The sequence below is a fragment of the Patagioenas fasciata genome, chromosome 20, assembly GCF_037038585.1.
Source record: "Patagioenas fasciata isolate bPatFas1 chromosome 20, bPatFas1.hap1, whole genome shotgun sequence".
Lineage (NCBI taxonomy): Eukaryota > Metazoa > Chordata > Aves > Columbiformes > Columbidae > Patagioenas > Patagioenas fasciata.
This window is the reverse complement of record NC_092539.1, coordinates 2,397,704-2,414,016: the sequence shown is the minus strand read 5'-3', so window position 1 is coordinate 2,414,016 and position 16,313 is coordinate 2,397,704. Positions and strand designations below refer to the sequence as shown.

Below are 16,313 nucleotides of genomic sequence, written 5' to 3'. Positions count from 1 at the left end.
AAGATGTATCACAATAGGTGCAATGCAAGTCCTGTAATGAAGAGGTTACTGCAGTAAATTAACCTCTTCCTCTTCTGTAAATGGAGGGAGTGTGCCAGGGGGTGCTACATGTGCAAGCTGGTGTTTTGATCTGCAAAACTTTTGCTCTGGGCACTCAAACCAATCCTGTTGGGGCTGCTGGGAATGTGCTGGGGTTACAAGGTTACATGCGGACATAACTCTCTGAGGTCTTGAGCCTACAAATGGTTGAGCAAGTTACTGAGCCCTGGGAGTCACTTCACAGCTTTTCCCCCTTGTTAGTGCCACCTGGATCCACCCTGAGCTGCTCTGGAGAGCAAGTTGCCAGCGCAGGTGAATCAGAGGGGCAGCAGGTGCTCCAGGGCAGGGCGAAGTGCTGCCCTATAGCTACTGGTGTTGGTAACAAACCAGGTGCAGACCTGGTGTTCACAAAGCTGAAGGCAGGGACAGGGATCACATTGTAAATTGGGGTGGCTGTGGTGTGGGATGTTGCTACAGGTATTTGTGTTTTCTAGTTTAAATTTGGGAGACTGCCCATGACTACCTTTTTTTTTTTTTTTAATTATAGAAGAAGAATGAATTTTAGACACTTGGTGGTAACCTTTTTTAAAAGAAAACAAGCTTTTACTTTGTGTTTTCTAAATTTTCAAGTGCATCTGTCCTCAGACTTAGCTCTGATGCCTGGAGTCATTCCCTCTTTCCTTTCCCTGTGGGCAGAACAGTCCGTGCAGCGAGGAGCCCCGTTCCCAGCCGAGAGCGCTGCTGTGCAGATGTCACTTGCGCACCCCCTGCCTCGGGTCTTCTAAGGTAAGATCATCTCTGACAAATGGTTTCCAAACACAGCAGTTGCATCCTGAAATATCTTCCTGAGATCCTTTTTTTTTTTTTTTTACTGTAAACTAATTCAGCAGTTTTTACTAGCAAAAAATTGTCAACCTGAACTTCTACTGATTGACTGGACTTTCCTGTCTGACCTAAGAACCGTATTTTGCACAAATTGTGTGTATGAGTTAAGGAACTATTTTCAGCTGCATAGACTGACTATGACATTAAAGCTAACTTAGTTAACTCACTTTGGAAAGTGCTTTGGAAATGAAACCTGCAGGGTAACCTCTGATTTACCTTTCATACTGTTCATTTGCATTTGTTTCTGCATGAATCTTGCTTCTATTTGTGTTGTGGTTCAGAAAGACCTATTTTTCCAGGCCTGAACCCTGCAGCAGGGTCAGGCATTGTCTCACCTCGTATTCTTTAATAACCTTGTCAAAGTGAGTGCTTTCAGCTCGGAGGGAGGGAAACGCCTTTCTGACTGCAGGGAACATAATAATTGTCAAACAATATGTGCAATAATCGGACTATGCTCTGCTAATTGATTCAGAATGCAGATTAATCCACAGAGGTGGCCTGAAGTGGCCTCATGAAGGCTTAACTAATGGTGTGCCACCATCCGAATGGGATACGACGCCTTCTGTGGCTGCAAAATGTGCAGTGAGGTCAAGTTGTCCCTATTGTACTGGAAAGTCCTTGAACTGGAAATTGTTATCGGCCGGACAACTATTTTGGGGAACCATCTCATGTGCCTGCTGTATTCTTATGTTCTCCCCTTGGCATCTCCCCCAGACTGCTGCCAGAAACGGGAGGTTGAGCTGCACAGCCCTGTGTCTGACCAGTAGGTCTGCTCTTATTTTCTTAACTATTCTGAAATTCTATTAGGAAAAGGCTCTTTGTCGAGAGGGCCGTTGGTCACTGGGACGTGGTCCCCAGGGGGTGGTCATGGCACCAAGCCTGGCAGAGTTCAAAGAGTGTCTGAATGATGCTCTTAGTAATATGATTTAATTTTAGGCAGTCCTGTGAGGAGCAGGGAGTTGACCCCAATGATCCTTATGGGTCCCATTGAACTCGAGAGATTCTGTGATTCTATGTGCCTGTTCCCACTCTTGAGCAAAATGGGAGAGTCGGGATCTTACACTTATGGGGAGAGAGAGAAGGCGGCTGCCCTTTCAGCAGCAGCTGTCAAACTACTTTAAAATGAACATGAAGGTGTAGGAGAACTTCCGTACATTTTACTTTACATTTGTGCAGGCTAGAGGTGAGGCCTCACCAGATGATAGAGGACATCTCTGCCAACAAAAAGGGCAGCTTACCCATTTCCATTGTGCCATTTCCTGCATTTGATCTCTGTCTGCCCTCGTCACATGCCTTGGCCAATTCAGTTTGAGATGCTGATGCCAGAAATAGTTTATTTTTTATGAAATTAGTGAGCTAAACTGGCTCACTGAGAGATTGAATTGTGCTGGAGCCTGGGTGAAGGCCTGGAAAACAGCTGTTTCATGTAGATATAGCTTCAGACTATGCACACAATTCAGCTCAGGTGATGTGCAATGACTTTTAAAGCTGTTTTAACTTAATTACTTTAATCCCTGTGACCATACTAAAGCAAAAAAAATCATAATTCCCAAGAGGTCTTTTGCTGTCTTGAAACTTATCTGTTTTATGAGTAACAGTACTAAAATTTTTAAAGACTCAGCTTATTATATTATTTTTATTGCATCAAAATAAATTGGCAGCGACTTTCTACTTATCATTTGTCAAAATCCAGTAATCCACAGCAGCACCGTGTGCTCAGAAGAATGTCCCTCTTGAAGTCTAATTGCACCCTCTCTGTGTGTGAGCTTTGAGTGTTCAGTTTTCTTGAGGCAGCTGCTTCGAAGCAGCGTTACTGTTCAGACAGTGGAAACCTGGTTGTGAAGTTGGTCCAAAATAGACGTAAAAAACAGCAAAAACCCGACTTTTACGCAGGAAGCGGTGCCGGGGTAAGGGCGGCACAGAGCTGGATCCCCACTCCCTGTGAGGGGCTGGGAGCTGAGACCTGGCATCGCAAACCCGGAGATCAGGGAGCCCCGGTGTCTGCACAGGAGTTTCCAGGTGGCAGCAGCTGCACTGGTGACCTGTGGCACTGGGTTGTCCTTGTCCAGGATTGCTGCACCTCACTGTTTGCTGTTGAAGCTTTTGCTCTGCTTCCACTGTATTTATTTTTCGCGTACGCCGCTGTTTGGCCTGGTTTGCCTGGTTGAGCTGTTCAACCCCATGGCTGCTGCAGAAGAACTGGATGCTGAGGTCAGATGGTTCCCCAAGAGACCTGGAATGTCTCACGGTGCTACTTTTTGCTGATGTAATTGAGGGTTCAGAATGTATGGGGCAGGATGGTGCTGTGAGGTTACGTACTGTTGTAATTAGCTGTGTTTTTATCCACGTTAAGGCTGGAGGACGAGTATGTGTTAAACACCTCAGCTGCAAAAGTCCCACTGCCTCAAAGAGGTGCCGAGCCTTGGCATGGTAAGATTGTGCAGTGCTTGTGTAATGTTCCTAAGTGAGGTGTGTGCCTAATCTACTGCTATTCTACAGGCTAAAAATGGCAAATTTGGAAAAGAAGAGAAAAATACAAGAATAGTTTCTGGTGAGCTGTTGTGCTGTGGGTCAGGATCTCCTCTCAGCCTTCTGGGTGGATTAGACTGTGCTGTGTTCCCGAGGAGCCCACAGGCTGCTCTGATCACCGATATCTTCTCCGTCTGCTGTTCCACGCTGGGAAGGGAGGCAGTGGGAGTTTGTGCCAGCCCTGGGAGTTTTGTACTGGGAGCACTGGTGTGCTTCAGAGGGATCCCTCGGAATTAACCTGGGGTGTCTCCCTTACCAGCTGCAGGGCAGGCGGGGGAAGCAGTGGGGCAGTTTCTGTGGCCTCAGGGTGCTCCAGTCAGATGAAAGTCTTTGAGATCTGAAAATAAAAGAAGAGCTTCTGGCTCTCAGCAGTTTCCCTGTGTTCTGTCTCCTGGAGAGGGGCTGATTTATGGAGTAACTAACACAAACCACAGCCAAGCTGTAGCTGCCTTTAGTCTGAACAATTTGGCCAATTTAGCCTTGGCAATAGAAAGGGGTGAGGGACAAGATGAACCTTTTTCAGAGTTCAGTAAGCTTGGCCCTGTTGGAAGATGGGATTGGCACAGCAACAAGTAGCTGTGCACACAGGCTGTTCTGTGCTCTGCATTCCTTGTGGGCAGCTGAGGAGGTTTGTGACAGCTCCTGCTCGCATGGAATTTATGGATCCTCTGCTTTCCCTGCAAGTACTTGCTGTGCCTCAGTCCACCTGCATCCCGAGTCCTTACGGCAACGCCTTGCCAGCACAAAGCCGAGGGTCAGTGCGGATTGGTCCCTTTGCATGTTCAAACTGTTTATTTTTCTGAGGAGGGGGCAGTGAGAGCTGGGTTTAGAAAAGTGCTCGGATGAAGAAGTTTGTTACCCAAAGGTATGGGTGAAAAATGTGAAACGCGTTGGGTCCTGGAAAAGTGAAAATGCAGGGTTCTTATAAAACCTGGAACACTGCAGGGACTCTGATACTGAACTGAGTGCTGGGTTGGGATCCTATGCTGGCTGCGGGAGACACTAAGGCGCGAATGGATGGCTTTGTGCTTTGGGCAGGAGCGGCTCACGAGGCATTTGCCAGCGTTGGGTCAGTGCCGGTTTAATCACGCAGAATCGCACCCAGGGCAGCGTTCGTTCCCTGCTGGGAGGTGCGGTTTTGCAGGAGCACCAAGTCCCAAGTGCATCTGTCTTGACAGGTTGTGCTGCGAGCAGCCAGCGCTGCAGCAGCGAGGGACGTGCTGCTGCGGGTGCAGCCACGGGTGTCACACAGATTTGGGCTCTGACAGGCTGCTCAGACTCTGGGATGCGAGCAGAGCAGATGTGACGTTTCCAAAGATACCCTTGGAGCAGAGAAAACCTTTGTTGGGTCCCAGAGTGTAAAATACTTCAGTAATCAGCCCATCCGTGTCTCTGTTGGGTTCCTCACTGGTGTTTTTCAGGGAACTGCTCAGCTGTGCTTGTTGCAGGGGTGGTGCTGGGGACAGGAGCTCGATGCTGCTGTAGACCCTGGGGATGAGGGGCTGCAGCAACCCCACTGCTGGGGAAGTGCTGGGGTTTGTGTGTCTGCCTTGTGCGTCAGGCTTTGCTAATCCCAGAAATCTGCCCTCAGGATTGCCCAGAAATAGCACTAACCCTTTCTGTTCCAATCCTCTTACCATTGAAGTAATTTTTCCCCATCTGATTTAATTTCTCTAATTTCAAAGCCAGCTTGAACCTCATGGATTTTCTCTGTTTGTGTGTTACTCTTTTGCCTGGAATAACTGTCTAAGCACGTGTTTAGATTTGAATACCCAGCCAAAGGCAGATCCTAGTGCTGGCAAACTGAAATCTGTGATGGAGAACTGTGTTAAATTTTAAAAGAAAGTCATTAACTCCCGAGCCAACCAGCTGAATGTGCAGTTTGCTGGAGACTCTAATAGAAATGCAGGTTAAGGTCAGTCCCCAAGGGTCTGAATGTTAAGAGGGAAGTTAGAAAGAGTTGGCACCTCGCTGTTGGGAGCCAGTAGAGAAAGAGGCTGTTGCATGCATCACCACTATCTCTTCCCGGCGTGCAATTTGATTTGTAACTTTCCAGTAGTGGAGCTCTGCTTGTTGGAACATTTATATACTGGTTTTGGTTTTTCCCCCCCACCCCACTCCTTTACAGTGGTGCCAAGGTCAAAGGCTCGTGGCAGCTGAATCGCAGCTTGAGCGCAGGACACCGGTGCTTGACATTGCTGGAGAGAGCGACTGTCCTGCGTGGGAGCCATGGAGCAGCCAGGAGAGCCGGGGCTCACACGGGAGTGCTCAGGTGATTTCTCCGCGTGGTTTGCAGCGCTGCTCTGTCTGCTGGGTGAAGGATGGATCGTGGCTGTGCAGGTGCCTGGTTGTCACCCCTGAACCAGGTGGCACTTGGAGGAGTTGAGGGGCTGTGCCTCCCGCATGCCCTTTGCGGGATGTTGGTGATGCGCAGCTCCTGCGGGATCGTGATTGACCTCGGGGCTCCCCACTGGTGCCTTGTGCTGCAGGGTGGAGCAGACGTGGTTCTGCTGGGTTTGAGAGTTAGGAGTGATTTTTGCAGACAGACTCTGAGAGGAGGGTGTGGGGGAGTCCCAGAGTCCCACAGAGATTCTTCTTTACCTTTTCTGTTAATATTATTTTTTTTAATTTTTAAAAACACTATCTAGTGGGATTCTTTTACCCAAACCTGTGAGACTGCCTGCTTTAGAGACACAGTGCTTTTTGCTGCTGTCCTGTTCGTCTTTCCTTTTGCCTCTTAAGAGCATTTTGCAACACAGACATGGTGAGGGGAGGCTTTGTGTGAGCCCGGGGAGCTCCTAAGAGTCGAGGTGACACGTAAAACACCTCCCACCACTGCTGTGTGTGCTGGGGAGAGCTACAGGCTCAGCGGTGCTGGAGAGAAACAGCACCAGTTGTGGTCTCAATGCTGTTGTGGGATGAGTGGTGAAGGAGGGAAGGACATGGCAAGGCTGGGTTGTGCACGCTCTGCTCGTGTTAACAGAGCTTCTGCAGAGCTGGGACTGCAGAGTGGGTTGTTTGCTTGTTCCTTCAGTAGAATTGCTTGGTGTTGCGTGTCCTGTGGTGTGGGATGTGCTGGATAGCTGGGGATGCTGTGCACTGAAACATGCAGCCCTAGGCTGTATTTAACTTCAGGGGCAAGTAAATTCACTGGGATAAAGCTTTAATTTTGATGGGTGGCAAGATGAAGGTCACTGAGAATGTCAGCAAATGGATTCAGCTCAATAAATGACAGGAAGAGTTTTTTCTAAGCCTGGAGGGAGGAACATTTTGAAGTGCCTTAGAAATGACTGTGTACCCCTGGGCAGTGCCCACCCCATCTGTGTGCTGGTTCCTGATTGTCCAGGACTGTGATTTAACACCATTTATCTGTGGTGCTCAGGCATTGCCAGGGCTTCTGGGGCTGTGGCGAGGGATAGATGGATGTTTGGGACAGCGACGGGGTCCTTCCTCGACCCTCCTGTCCAGGAGGTGACAGCAGCACTAACTGTGACCCAGGCAGTTCTTTGGCCTTTTTCTGGGGACCTCCATCTGTGATCTTGCTGTTAGGCACAGCCACAGGAGAGGGGTTTTGAGCTTCTCTGAGGTTTCTCTGCAGACCCCAGGGCTGGGATGGTGAGGGGTCCGCAGACCCTCCCTGTGGGGAGGAAGGAAGAGCTCCTGTTATATTCTGTGATATAAATACATGTGACTCTGTTCCTCTCCCAGGTTTGTTGCCAGTGCTGTCTGTGAGGATGGGGAGGAAGGACGGGATGAAGAGGTTCAGGTCTGTGTCCAGGGCTCTCTTGCATGTCCATAGATGTGGCTGTATCTCTTCTGCATTTCCTGCACTTTCAGGCAGTTTTACTGGTGATTCAGCTGAATCCAGCCAGTGCCTCTGCCAGCAAATAAGCCAAACTTTGGGGGAAAAGACAGCTTTTCTAGCAAGCAAACAGCCTTTCCAGGTTGCCTGCCTGTCTGTGCCCTTTGGCTAGAGGCTGGGAAGACAGAGCTGGGGGGGTGTTTTCAGGTACCCGAAGGCACCTAGGGGTCTGTGTTAGGTGCTGGATGTCCTGGTACATGCTGCCACATGTCCTGGCTCTGGAGGGCTCAATCGTACATCAGAATTGCAGGTCAGGCTCTTTGGCTTTTGTGGATGGGGGGGGTGCGTGGGGCACAGCTCCATCGTGGGATGAGGGACATTGCTCTGCCCCACAGCCCTCGCAGAGGAATTAACCTGTGACTTGATGGCTTGGGCTGTGCCCCGGGGTGCGTGCGTTCCATCTGCGCTCCTCTAAGTTTGCTAGGGTTTATGATACAGTTACAGACTTTTGCCAAATCACTAATTGCTGTAATTTGTAGTTCCACTGAGTACTTTTAGTAGATTTGTGGTTGAATTTGGCTTCTGGAGCAGTTGTTGTCACTTTGTGTTAGTGTGCAGAGTACCCAGAGTTAACTCATATCTGATTTCACCTGGTGGGACAGGCTGCACAGTGTGTTCAGAGTTAACTCATCCCTGATCTCACCTGGTGCGACAGGATGTGCTGGAAGAAGCCTGGCCAGATGCTTCTAACCCTGAAGAGTTACTGGGCGGTGCTGGTTCCCTCGCTCTGTGCTGTGGCTGGGAGATGTCTCTCCCTCCAGGCTCCCATTTCTGGGTCTGTGTGCTATTGTCTCTATCAGCAAGGGATCCCGTGGCAGGTTCCTGGGTGGTGGTTTGGTTGTGAGCAAGGAGGGGCTGGTGTGCTGTGTGCTGGTCACAAGGAAACCATCCCGTTTCTCCCTGTGCAGAGCATCCCTGCTACTCTGAGCCTGAGTGCTTCAGGTTGTGGACTGAGAGCTGGATCTGAGCCTTGCAAGACTGTCCTGAACACTCAGCAGGAGCGGGGCAACATCTCCAGTGTCCTGGAAAGCTGCTCATGGGCTCATTAAGCCCTGAAGGGGCTGGCTGACTGTTTTAAATACAGTAAAATATAACGGTGCTGAGCGGAGGACGCACTTGGTGCTGGTGTGTAAAGGGCCAAGGTGCAGCTGAGACACGTGCTGGGGTGACTCCTCTGAATGAGGGTCTGTGTTCTGCTGTGACGCTGGCCCTGGTGACTTGCCATCGCTCCTCTGCCTTCTGCACCCAGACGGGACTGGACAGGGGGGACAGTAGGGGACAGAACGGCCCTGTTTGTGCAGAGCTGGCCAGGGGAAGCTAGGAGCAGAGACCTGGCAGTGTGATCTGGGGAAGGCTGGGACAGGGTGGGGACGTACCCTTGTGGCGGGTGAAACACATGGGTGCTGCAGAGCCTGTGGTGTCCCCTGTGTCCCAGCTCCCTGTCCTGCTGTGTCCTGTCCTCATCTCCTTTTTTTCTCTGGCAGGGACAGGGCAGAGTCCCCAGTTACTGGAGCTGGAGCGTCTGCCAGCTCTGCCGAAGGGACGATGCAGGGATGTACAACCCTCCCTGCAGATGTCAAAGGGACCATTGGGGAGCAGGAGGAAGATCAGCCACGCACAAGTGAAGGGGAAAGGTACGTGTTGGGGGTGTGAGCGGGGCTGTGGGGCAGCCAGGGGCTTGGTGCTGGCCAGGAGCATGTGGAGGGGTGACCATGGGGAGGAATGGCAGAGGTGTGTGTCCAGCATCCTGGACTCTACAGGTCTTGTCCTTTTCCATCCCAAAGACATCAGTATATTTAGTACAACTTCAGCAGACTGGGAAATGGAGGTGCCTGTGCAGCACTGACAGCAGCTGTCTGCAGTGGCAGCATGGCCCTGTGCTGGGCTGCACCCGTGTCTCTCCCAGCCTTCACTTGTCAGGGCTGAGCTCTCCCATTACCAACCTCTGCCTGGGCCCAGGGCAGTGGGATCCATGAATTGGCTGCTCTTACCCACAAAGGCCCCACAAGTCTGATCCAGACCCCCCTGTGCTGTTGTGGACCCCGCAGCCTCGCTGCAGTGCCATGAGGAACGGACCTTGCTGAGTGTGGCATTTCCCACAGCATGGGGGGGTATGGGGACAGGTCCGCTCTGCCAGGGGTCAGTCCCCTGTGGGGTCCTGTGCTGTGGGGAGCAAGGCTGCAGGGATCCTGGGACAGCCCAGCCTATGCGGAGGGGGTTTCATGGAGAAACAGTCTCCATCATTCCTCCCCACACTCTGGATTTGTGCTCAGCTCTGGGTGCTCCTGCTGAGCTGTGGTGCGCTGTCTGGAGCTGATGGGCGCATTGTCACCCTTTGGGGCATGAAAAGGGCTTCTTGGGGTCTTGCAGAGTGACCCCACGAGCCTGGGGGGCTGTGTGCTTCTTTCCTTGTCACACAAGAGCCAAGCAGGTAACCCTTATCTGACCATCCCTCCCTTTCTTGCCTCACCTCCACAGACCAAATCTCTTACAGCCTTTCCTTGTCTGCAGTAATTTCCCCAGAGCTGTCTCATGCTGCTGTCCCCTTCTGCTCTGGTGGGGCAGTTCCCCAAGCAGCTGAGCATTTGCTGGCAATCCTGGTCGCACAGTCACAGGGTTACTTACAGCCTGTCGTACTGCGGAGGAGAGGAAACGCTGCAAGGTTTTCCACTCTTCCCAGGAACTGATTCCTGGTGCATCAGCAGGGTGGCTGTGGGACGGTGCTGGTGTTCGTCTGGGGTCTGCAGAGCGCTGCACGTGTCCTTGCACATGGCTGCGGCGCAGGGCTCGGCCTGTTTGCTCAGGCAGGTGCGGTCCCCGTTCAAATCCGCGGGACCAATGGGAGCCGCGCCGTTCAAACGTGCGGCGGTTGGGCGCGTGTCCCATGGAAACCCGGCTGCCTGTCACTCCCGGCTTAAACGGCTGCTTGGCTTTCCCGGGCTAGGCTGGGAGGGCTCCAATTACTGGCTAATTAGAAGTGTCCTGCCATGGAGCCCGGCAACATCCACAGAGTCTCGCTCTGCACCCGCCAGGCTGATCCCCTGGGAGCTTCTTTCTACCTCACCACGTTTGGTAAGCATTGAGCCCGCAGCTCCGGCGAGCAGGGAGTGCCCGGGGGATGTGGCCGGTGCAGCTGTGGCAGGTCATGGTCAGCGCCTGGGTGGTAGGAATGGGCTGGAGAGCTGCTCCCCAAAGGCAGTAACACTGAGCAGCAGCCTGCTTGCTTCTGCCTCGCTGAACTGGAATAATACGTGGCTCCATCGAGCTGGCGAACTGGAGAGCACCCTGAAATCAAGCTGCTGCGGCCAAGGCGTGCTGCTGTGGTCAGCCGGGTGCCGAATACCCAGGTGGTTTTGCACCCCTGGATGGGCAGGAGCTGGGATTCCTGTGCAGGGCTGGCCAGAGACCCAACCCACCTTAAGGCAGAGCCCCAGTTTCCTTCTCTGCTCCTTGTGGGTTTTCCTGGGGCTGCCTCAGTTTTGTTGCAAGGGCTTGAAGAAGCCCGTGGGCAGTGGTGACTTGGCTCTGCGGGCTGGAGCGTTCCAGCGATGGCTGGGCTGCACGTCCTGCACACCTACCTGCGAGCTGGTGAGTTTGGCAGCAAGTGTCGTAGAATCTTAGGATCATTTTGGTTGGAAAAGACCTTTAAGATTGTTGACTCCAACTGTTAACACTGGCCATTGGTTGTGTGTGTTGGCTTGTCAGCAGCTGTCCTGTGCACAGGGAAGCTGGGTGCCCTTCCTGGGTCCCACTTATGCAACAGTTTTCTTGCAAAAACTCTTTCAAAAAGCTCTCGCTTGTTTTAGTGAGCAGGGTGGGCGATTGTGCAATGGGCTGTTGAAGAGGCTGCAGGGAAGCAGAGAGGGTTACATGAATGGAGCAGGACATCCCTTCCCTGAGCAGCCAGGGATGCTGCTCCTTCCCCTTTTTGACTTGTTAACATCAAACTACTCAGGACAGCCTGGAACCTGAAATCCACCTGTCTTTGCAGGACTTATTTGTGCCAAATATTGTGAGTTTTGTGGTGCCTCTTGGATCTGTAACCAAGCATCATCTCTGCAGCTGCAGTTCACTTCATGGGCTGACCATCACTGACAAGACCTGGTGTTGGGTGCCCTGAGCAGGAGCAGAAGAGCAGTGGCAGGGCCAGCACCCCCGTGGGTGACCCAGGTCCTGGGAAAGCTGGTGCCAGGGCCCCAAGTTGTCCATGGTGATCTTGGGGTGCTCTGCCTCATGCCATGGGGACCTCTCACCCAGGCAGTTAGCTGACATTACTTTCCTCTGGTCAGAATTCCCCTTGCCATGTACACTCATGGCTCTTGGGTGTCCCAGCCAGGGTGAAACCTGCATTTTTCCCACAATAAAACAGAAAAGCATTTAAGGAGAACCCCAAATTTTCCATTTGTCAGAGAACATCAGTAAGGAACAGATTTTCCTGCCTGCTGGATCTTCTCCCGAAGGACACCACCATTCATGTGTCCCCTCCCTTGGCCTGGCAAACTTCTCCCATGGGTGGGAACCTGTTTGCTTACCAGCTGGTGCTTGTTCGTACCCGGATTTTCTCTGTTCTCCTGGTGCCAGCTTTGTTCAGCAGCTCAAATCGCCTCTCCTGCCCTGTGGGGTCCAGACAGACAGGGTCTGGGTGCTGACCCCTGCCAGCCCCGCTGAGCCTGCTCCCTGTGATGAGGAGTGCACTCAGGAGCTGCGTGTGGGTCCTGTTGTGAGACGAGCTGTCTGCTTTTGTCTCCCTCTGGCCTTTCTCTGCTCCTGTTTTCATTTATATGAACCTTCATGGAATGCAGGTGACCTGGAGAAGCTGTGTCAAGGCACCTCTGCTGAAGCTGTTTCCCTTAGTTCATGTTAGGGATGTGTAGAAAGAGGTAAATCTAGGGAATAACATTTAGAATCACAGAATCATTTCAGTTGGAAGAGACCCTCAGGATCATTGAGTCCAACCATAACCTCACTCTAGCATTAAACCATGTCCTTGAGAACCTTGTCTAAATGCCTTTGAAACTCCTCCAGGGATGGTGACTCCAGCACTGCCCTGGGCAGCCTGTTCCAATGCCCCACAGACCTTTGGGGAAGAAATTGTTCCCCAGATCCAACCTCAACCTCCCCTGGCGCAACTTGAGGCCGTTTCCTCTGCTCCTGGCGCTTGTTCCTGGGGAGCAGAGCCCGACCCCCCTGGCTCCAAGCTCCTTTCAGGCAGTTCAGAGATCAGAAGGTCTCCCCTCAGCTCCTGTTCTCCAGCTGAACCCCCCCAGGTCCCTCAGCCGCTCCCATCACACTTGTGCTCCAACCCTTCCCCAGCTCTCCTCCTCTCTCTCTAGTACCTCTAGTTTCTCTGACCCACTGCTTCAAAATGAGGTAGAAATGCAGCCCAAGAACTTGCCTTGACAGGGGTTGTGTTTCAGCCCCTGCGGTCTGAGAAGGTGTGACTGCTGCCCTTGAGCCTGTCCACATAGAGGTGCTGGGACAGCACATCCCTCCCACCAGCTTCTGCTGGGTTGGCTCTTTCTGACAGCAGCTTCTCTCTCTGCTCCTGGCCCCACGCAGGCTCTGGAATTGCTCCAAAGCTGCTGAGCGCTTCCCTGGCATGAGCCGGCTGGGACCCCTTTGGGATCAGATGGGCTGACCGGGGTGTCCTGGGGTGTGTGATTTGTCACTTCACGTGCTTTGGAGATCGTGGGAGCTAATGCATTGACAGGAGTGTCACCTGTTCCCCACAGGAAGGAGAGGCTCTTTTGCACTGATACTCCCAAATCATTTCTACTGGGGCCAATTTATGATATTTCTGAAAAAGGCCAAAATGCCCATTTTCTCCCTGCTCTCCTCTGGTGTCACCTGTGACACAGGTGCCAGGGGCGCTGTCCCTGCACCAGAGCAGCAGCGCTGCACGCGATACACGAGGCCACAGGCCCGTCTGACCTGATCCCTCCTTGTGCAGGAGCCTTGTTCCCATGTGTCCCCCAGGAGTGGCCCCAGCCATGCCCAGGGCTGAGCACAGAGCTTCCTCCCCCCGAATTTCCCAACACAAAAGCTTCTTTCTCCTCCCCAGGGCCCATTCATTACAGGGCTGACTCCTCGTCATGCTTGGTTAGATGGGGGCATTTTGCTTTTGTGTTGTAAGGGTTGTTACATGCTAATAGTGGAGCAGCGCGAAGGTTCCCACAGTGTCAGCGATCTGGAGATAGCGGAAGGGTCAGAGTCTTGGTCCAAAAGGCTGGGGTGGCACGATGGCACCAGGGGACAATGTTTTCCCTCTTGTAAATCAGTGTTGGCTTCAGTAGCGCTGTCCTGATTTACCTCACCTGGGTTGTCTTTGCTTTCTCACCTTGCACGTGTGCCCTTGCAGATAGAGACTTGCATTTCCACATCTGCACACACATGTGCTCCCAAACGTGCAGGTGCACACATGGACACACACTTGAGCTGGAGTGAGATTTAAAAACTATGTGGGGTTTTTTTGAGTGAAAAATGAGTTCTCTGAGCTGTTTCAGGTTAAACAATCCGTTAAGGTAACCACACGCCAGCAAACCTAAGCCCTTGGGTGCATCTTCTGCAAAATGAAATGTTGGTTTTGATTTTGAAAGATGTTTAGGTGTCTGTAAATGTTGTTTACAAGTCTTTGGATTTTTTTGTAAGCTGGAAATCAAGTGAAAATGGGATATTTTGCTTTGGACTGAATGAAATGTTGTGCTAATGCTTTCAGACTTTTGATTCTCCCAGGACACTGGGAAACGTTTAGTTTTGGGTTGGTCCAGAGCAATTACACAGATTTCAGACCCTGCACCACCTTCACAATCTGCACATCGTATCCCAGCTGGCAAGCGGCAGCTCCTTGGGCCCCCTTGGGAAGGTGATCAGAGGGGCTGCACACCCCAGTGCGTCACCGCCACCCTGGAAAATGGTGTTGGCCGAGTCCTCGTACCAGCCTGGCCATGTGGATGGATTTTCGGGCTGATGCAGAGTCACTAGTGCATGGGAAAGTGAGTGTATAGCTGTGAGCGAGCTGGCAGGGCTGAGCTGCTGCCCAGTGACCTGTCCCCGTCCCTTGCTCAGTGGGTTCATGTGTGTGGCTCTCCCAGGAACTGAGCTCCTGCGCAGGGTCTGTGACCCCTTGGGTTTCCAGTGCTGCGGGTTGGTTGCTGGTACATGGGTCCAGGCAGCGCTGCAAAATCACAACTCGCAGCTCCAGATGAGAGGAGGGAGCTCGGGGATCTGGCACAGGTGTTTGACAAAGCAGCAGGACCTGCAGGTTTGGTTCGGAGCTGTGCAAGCACTGGGTTTGATTCCCAGCTCTACTGAAGGGCTCTCACCTCTGTGCAGAGCGTGCTGCAAGCAGTGGGTTCTGCAGTTGAGGGCGCTGTGTTTTCAGGTGGTGACTTTATGTGTCACCAGCCAAAGGTGTGTTTGGGATGCTCCTTCCTATGTTCTTTCTTTATAAATAACCCTGCTTTTTGTCCTTGCACCTCTTCGAGGGGTTTCTGGACTCAGAGACCTGTCTAAGCATGGTTTCAGCTGAGCCTGTCCCAAGTTCACGAACACAGAGGTTGGATCTGCCTGCACAGTCCACACTGAGAGCAATTCCCCAGGAGGAGGCTCCAGCTGAACTGACTTACTCTGGTTTGATGCTTCTCTGGTTTCATCCCTCCTACCTCCTCTCTCTGTTCCGAGCTCTCCCTTCCCCTCTCACCTCTGTGAGCTGAAAAGGCTCTGATGGGTGGAAATGTTGCCTGCTGAGCTGCACAGGGCTCTGCAGCACCCACCAGGCACTGCTGGGTCCCACAGTGAGCTCTTGCTGCCGTGCTCTACCAGTCCACGTGGGGAGAAGTCTTCTCCTTCATGGCTGTCTATGCTCCTGTAACAACTCAGATCAATCTCCTGCTCCAAGGAAGATCCCCTCATTTGCTCCAAGCAATAGGTCTTGGCACTTTGAGCTCTCTTTCTCTCCTGTGTTCTCTGCCCTGTTGAGGGACAGAAGTGGACGCCCCTGTGCTCTCATTAAGTTCTGCTCTTTTGGCCTGCTAATGACTGCCTTTGATCTCAACTGCGCTCCTCGCTCTGCTCACGATGCTGATGGGGAGCTGGGCACCCGGGCAGATTTTGGCTCTGTGGGCAGCTGTGGGTAAGGCAGAGCACCGGGAGCGGGGGGATCTCCATCCACACCTGCTCCAAAGTTGGGTTTCTTCCATGTAGCTGCTCCCGTCTCTCCCCTATCACCTTCTCCCGCACCAAAATCTCTCAGTGCTGTTACCCCGGGAGCCAGGCAGTTCCCCGGGGGCTGCGTCTATGGGAGCCAGGGTTCTGTTTGGTCCCAGTGCCCCTGGGTCTGCGACAGAGGGATTGCAGGACGATGAGTGTTGCTGTTCCCTGGGGTTTGGCTGCTCCTGGCCTTGTTGGCCACCTGACAATAATTCAGTGTCGAAACACATGACTGAAACCATTCTTGTTTAATCCTAGATTAAAGCAAATATTGACTCCTGGTTTTAGGGGATGACCTGTCTGCTCAGCAGCCCATCCCGTCTGGGGTCCCCAGGAAATGCAGGAGGCTACAGTGTGGGATCTCTTGCCATGCTCCCATTCCTGGGGGGGTGGACCTGTGCTGCGTTAGTTCTTGTCACTGCATCTTCTCTGCTCAACAGTGCTGGTGATGGGTGACAGTGATGGGAGGCAGTGGGGAAGCTGGGTCTGGGTTGGGGGCAGGATTTGAGCAGCTGCATCCCCCTGTTACACCGGGGTTAATTCATCCCACAGCGACTGTTCATCCTGCTACTGCCACTTCCCTCTGCCGTGCACTTGTGCCTTCTGCCAGTGGAGTTTACTGTGTGCTGAGAAAACAGTATTTGGGTTTTCCTGGGACATTTTTACATTTTTTTTCCAGTATAAGTTGGGGCATGACCTATTAGAGAGCAGTGTAGGGGAAAGGGACCTGGGGGTCCTGGGGACAGCAGGGTGACCATGAGCCAGCACTGGGCCCTTGTGGCCAGGAAGC

The 16,313-nt window shown here is 52.4% G+C and overlaps 1 protein-coding gene across 9 annotated transcripts in view; it reads left to right on the top strand.

Moving 5' to 3' along the window:
• Positions 1 to 16,313, top strand: part of RGS3 (regulator of G protein signaling 3) — an 86,189-nt gene that overhangs the window by 1,291 nt on the left and 68,585 nt on the right. For 2 of the 9 annotated variants that reach the window (XM_071817290.1, XM_071817288.1), the window contains 4 exons: positions 301 to 351; positions 736 to 825; positions 5,582 to 5,725; positions 8,800 to 8,949. In XM_071817290.1, the coding sequence (XP_071673391.1) occupies positions 5,683 to 5,725; positions 8,800 to 8,949 (193 nt within the window). In that variant the 5' untranslated portion in view covers positions 301 to 351; positions 736 to 825; positions 5,582 to 5,682. Of the gene's footprint in view, positions 1 to 300; positions 352 to 735; positions 826 to 1,666; positions 1,688 to 5,349; positions 5,369 to 5,581; positions 5,726 to 7,161; positions 7,220 to 8,799; positions 8,950 to 10,271; positions 10,388 to 16,313 lie in introns of those variants that run through there. The other 7 variants (XM_071817291.1, XM_071817289.1, XM_071817294.1 and 4 more) reach the window with 6 other exon arrangements.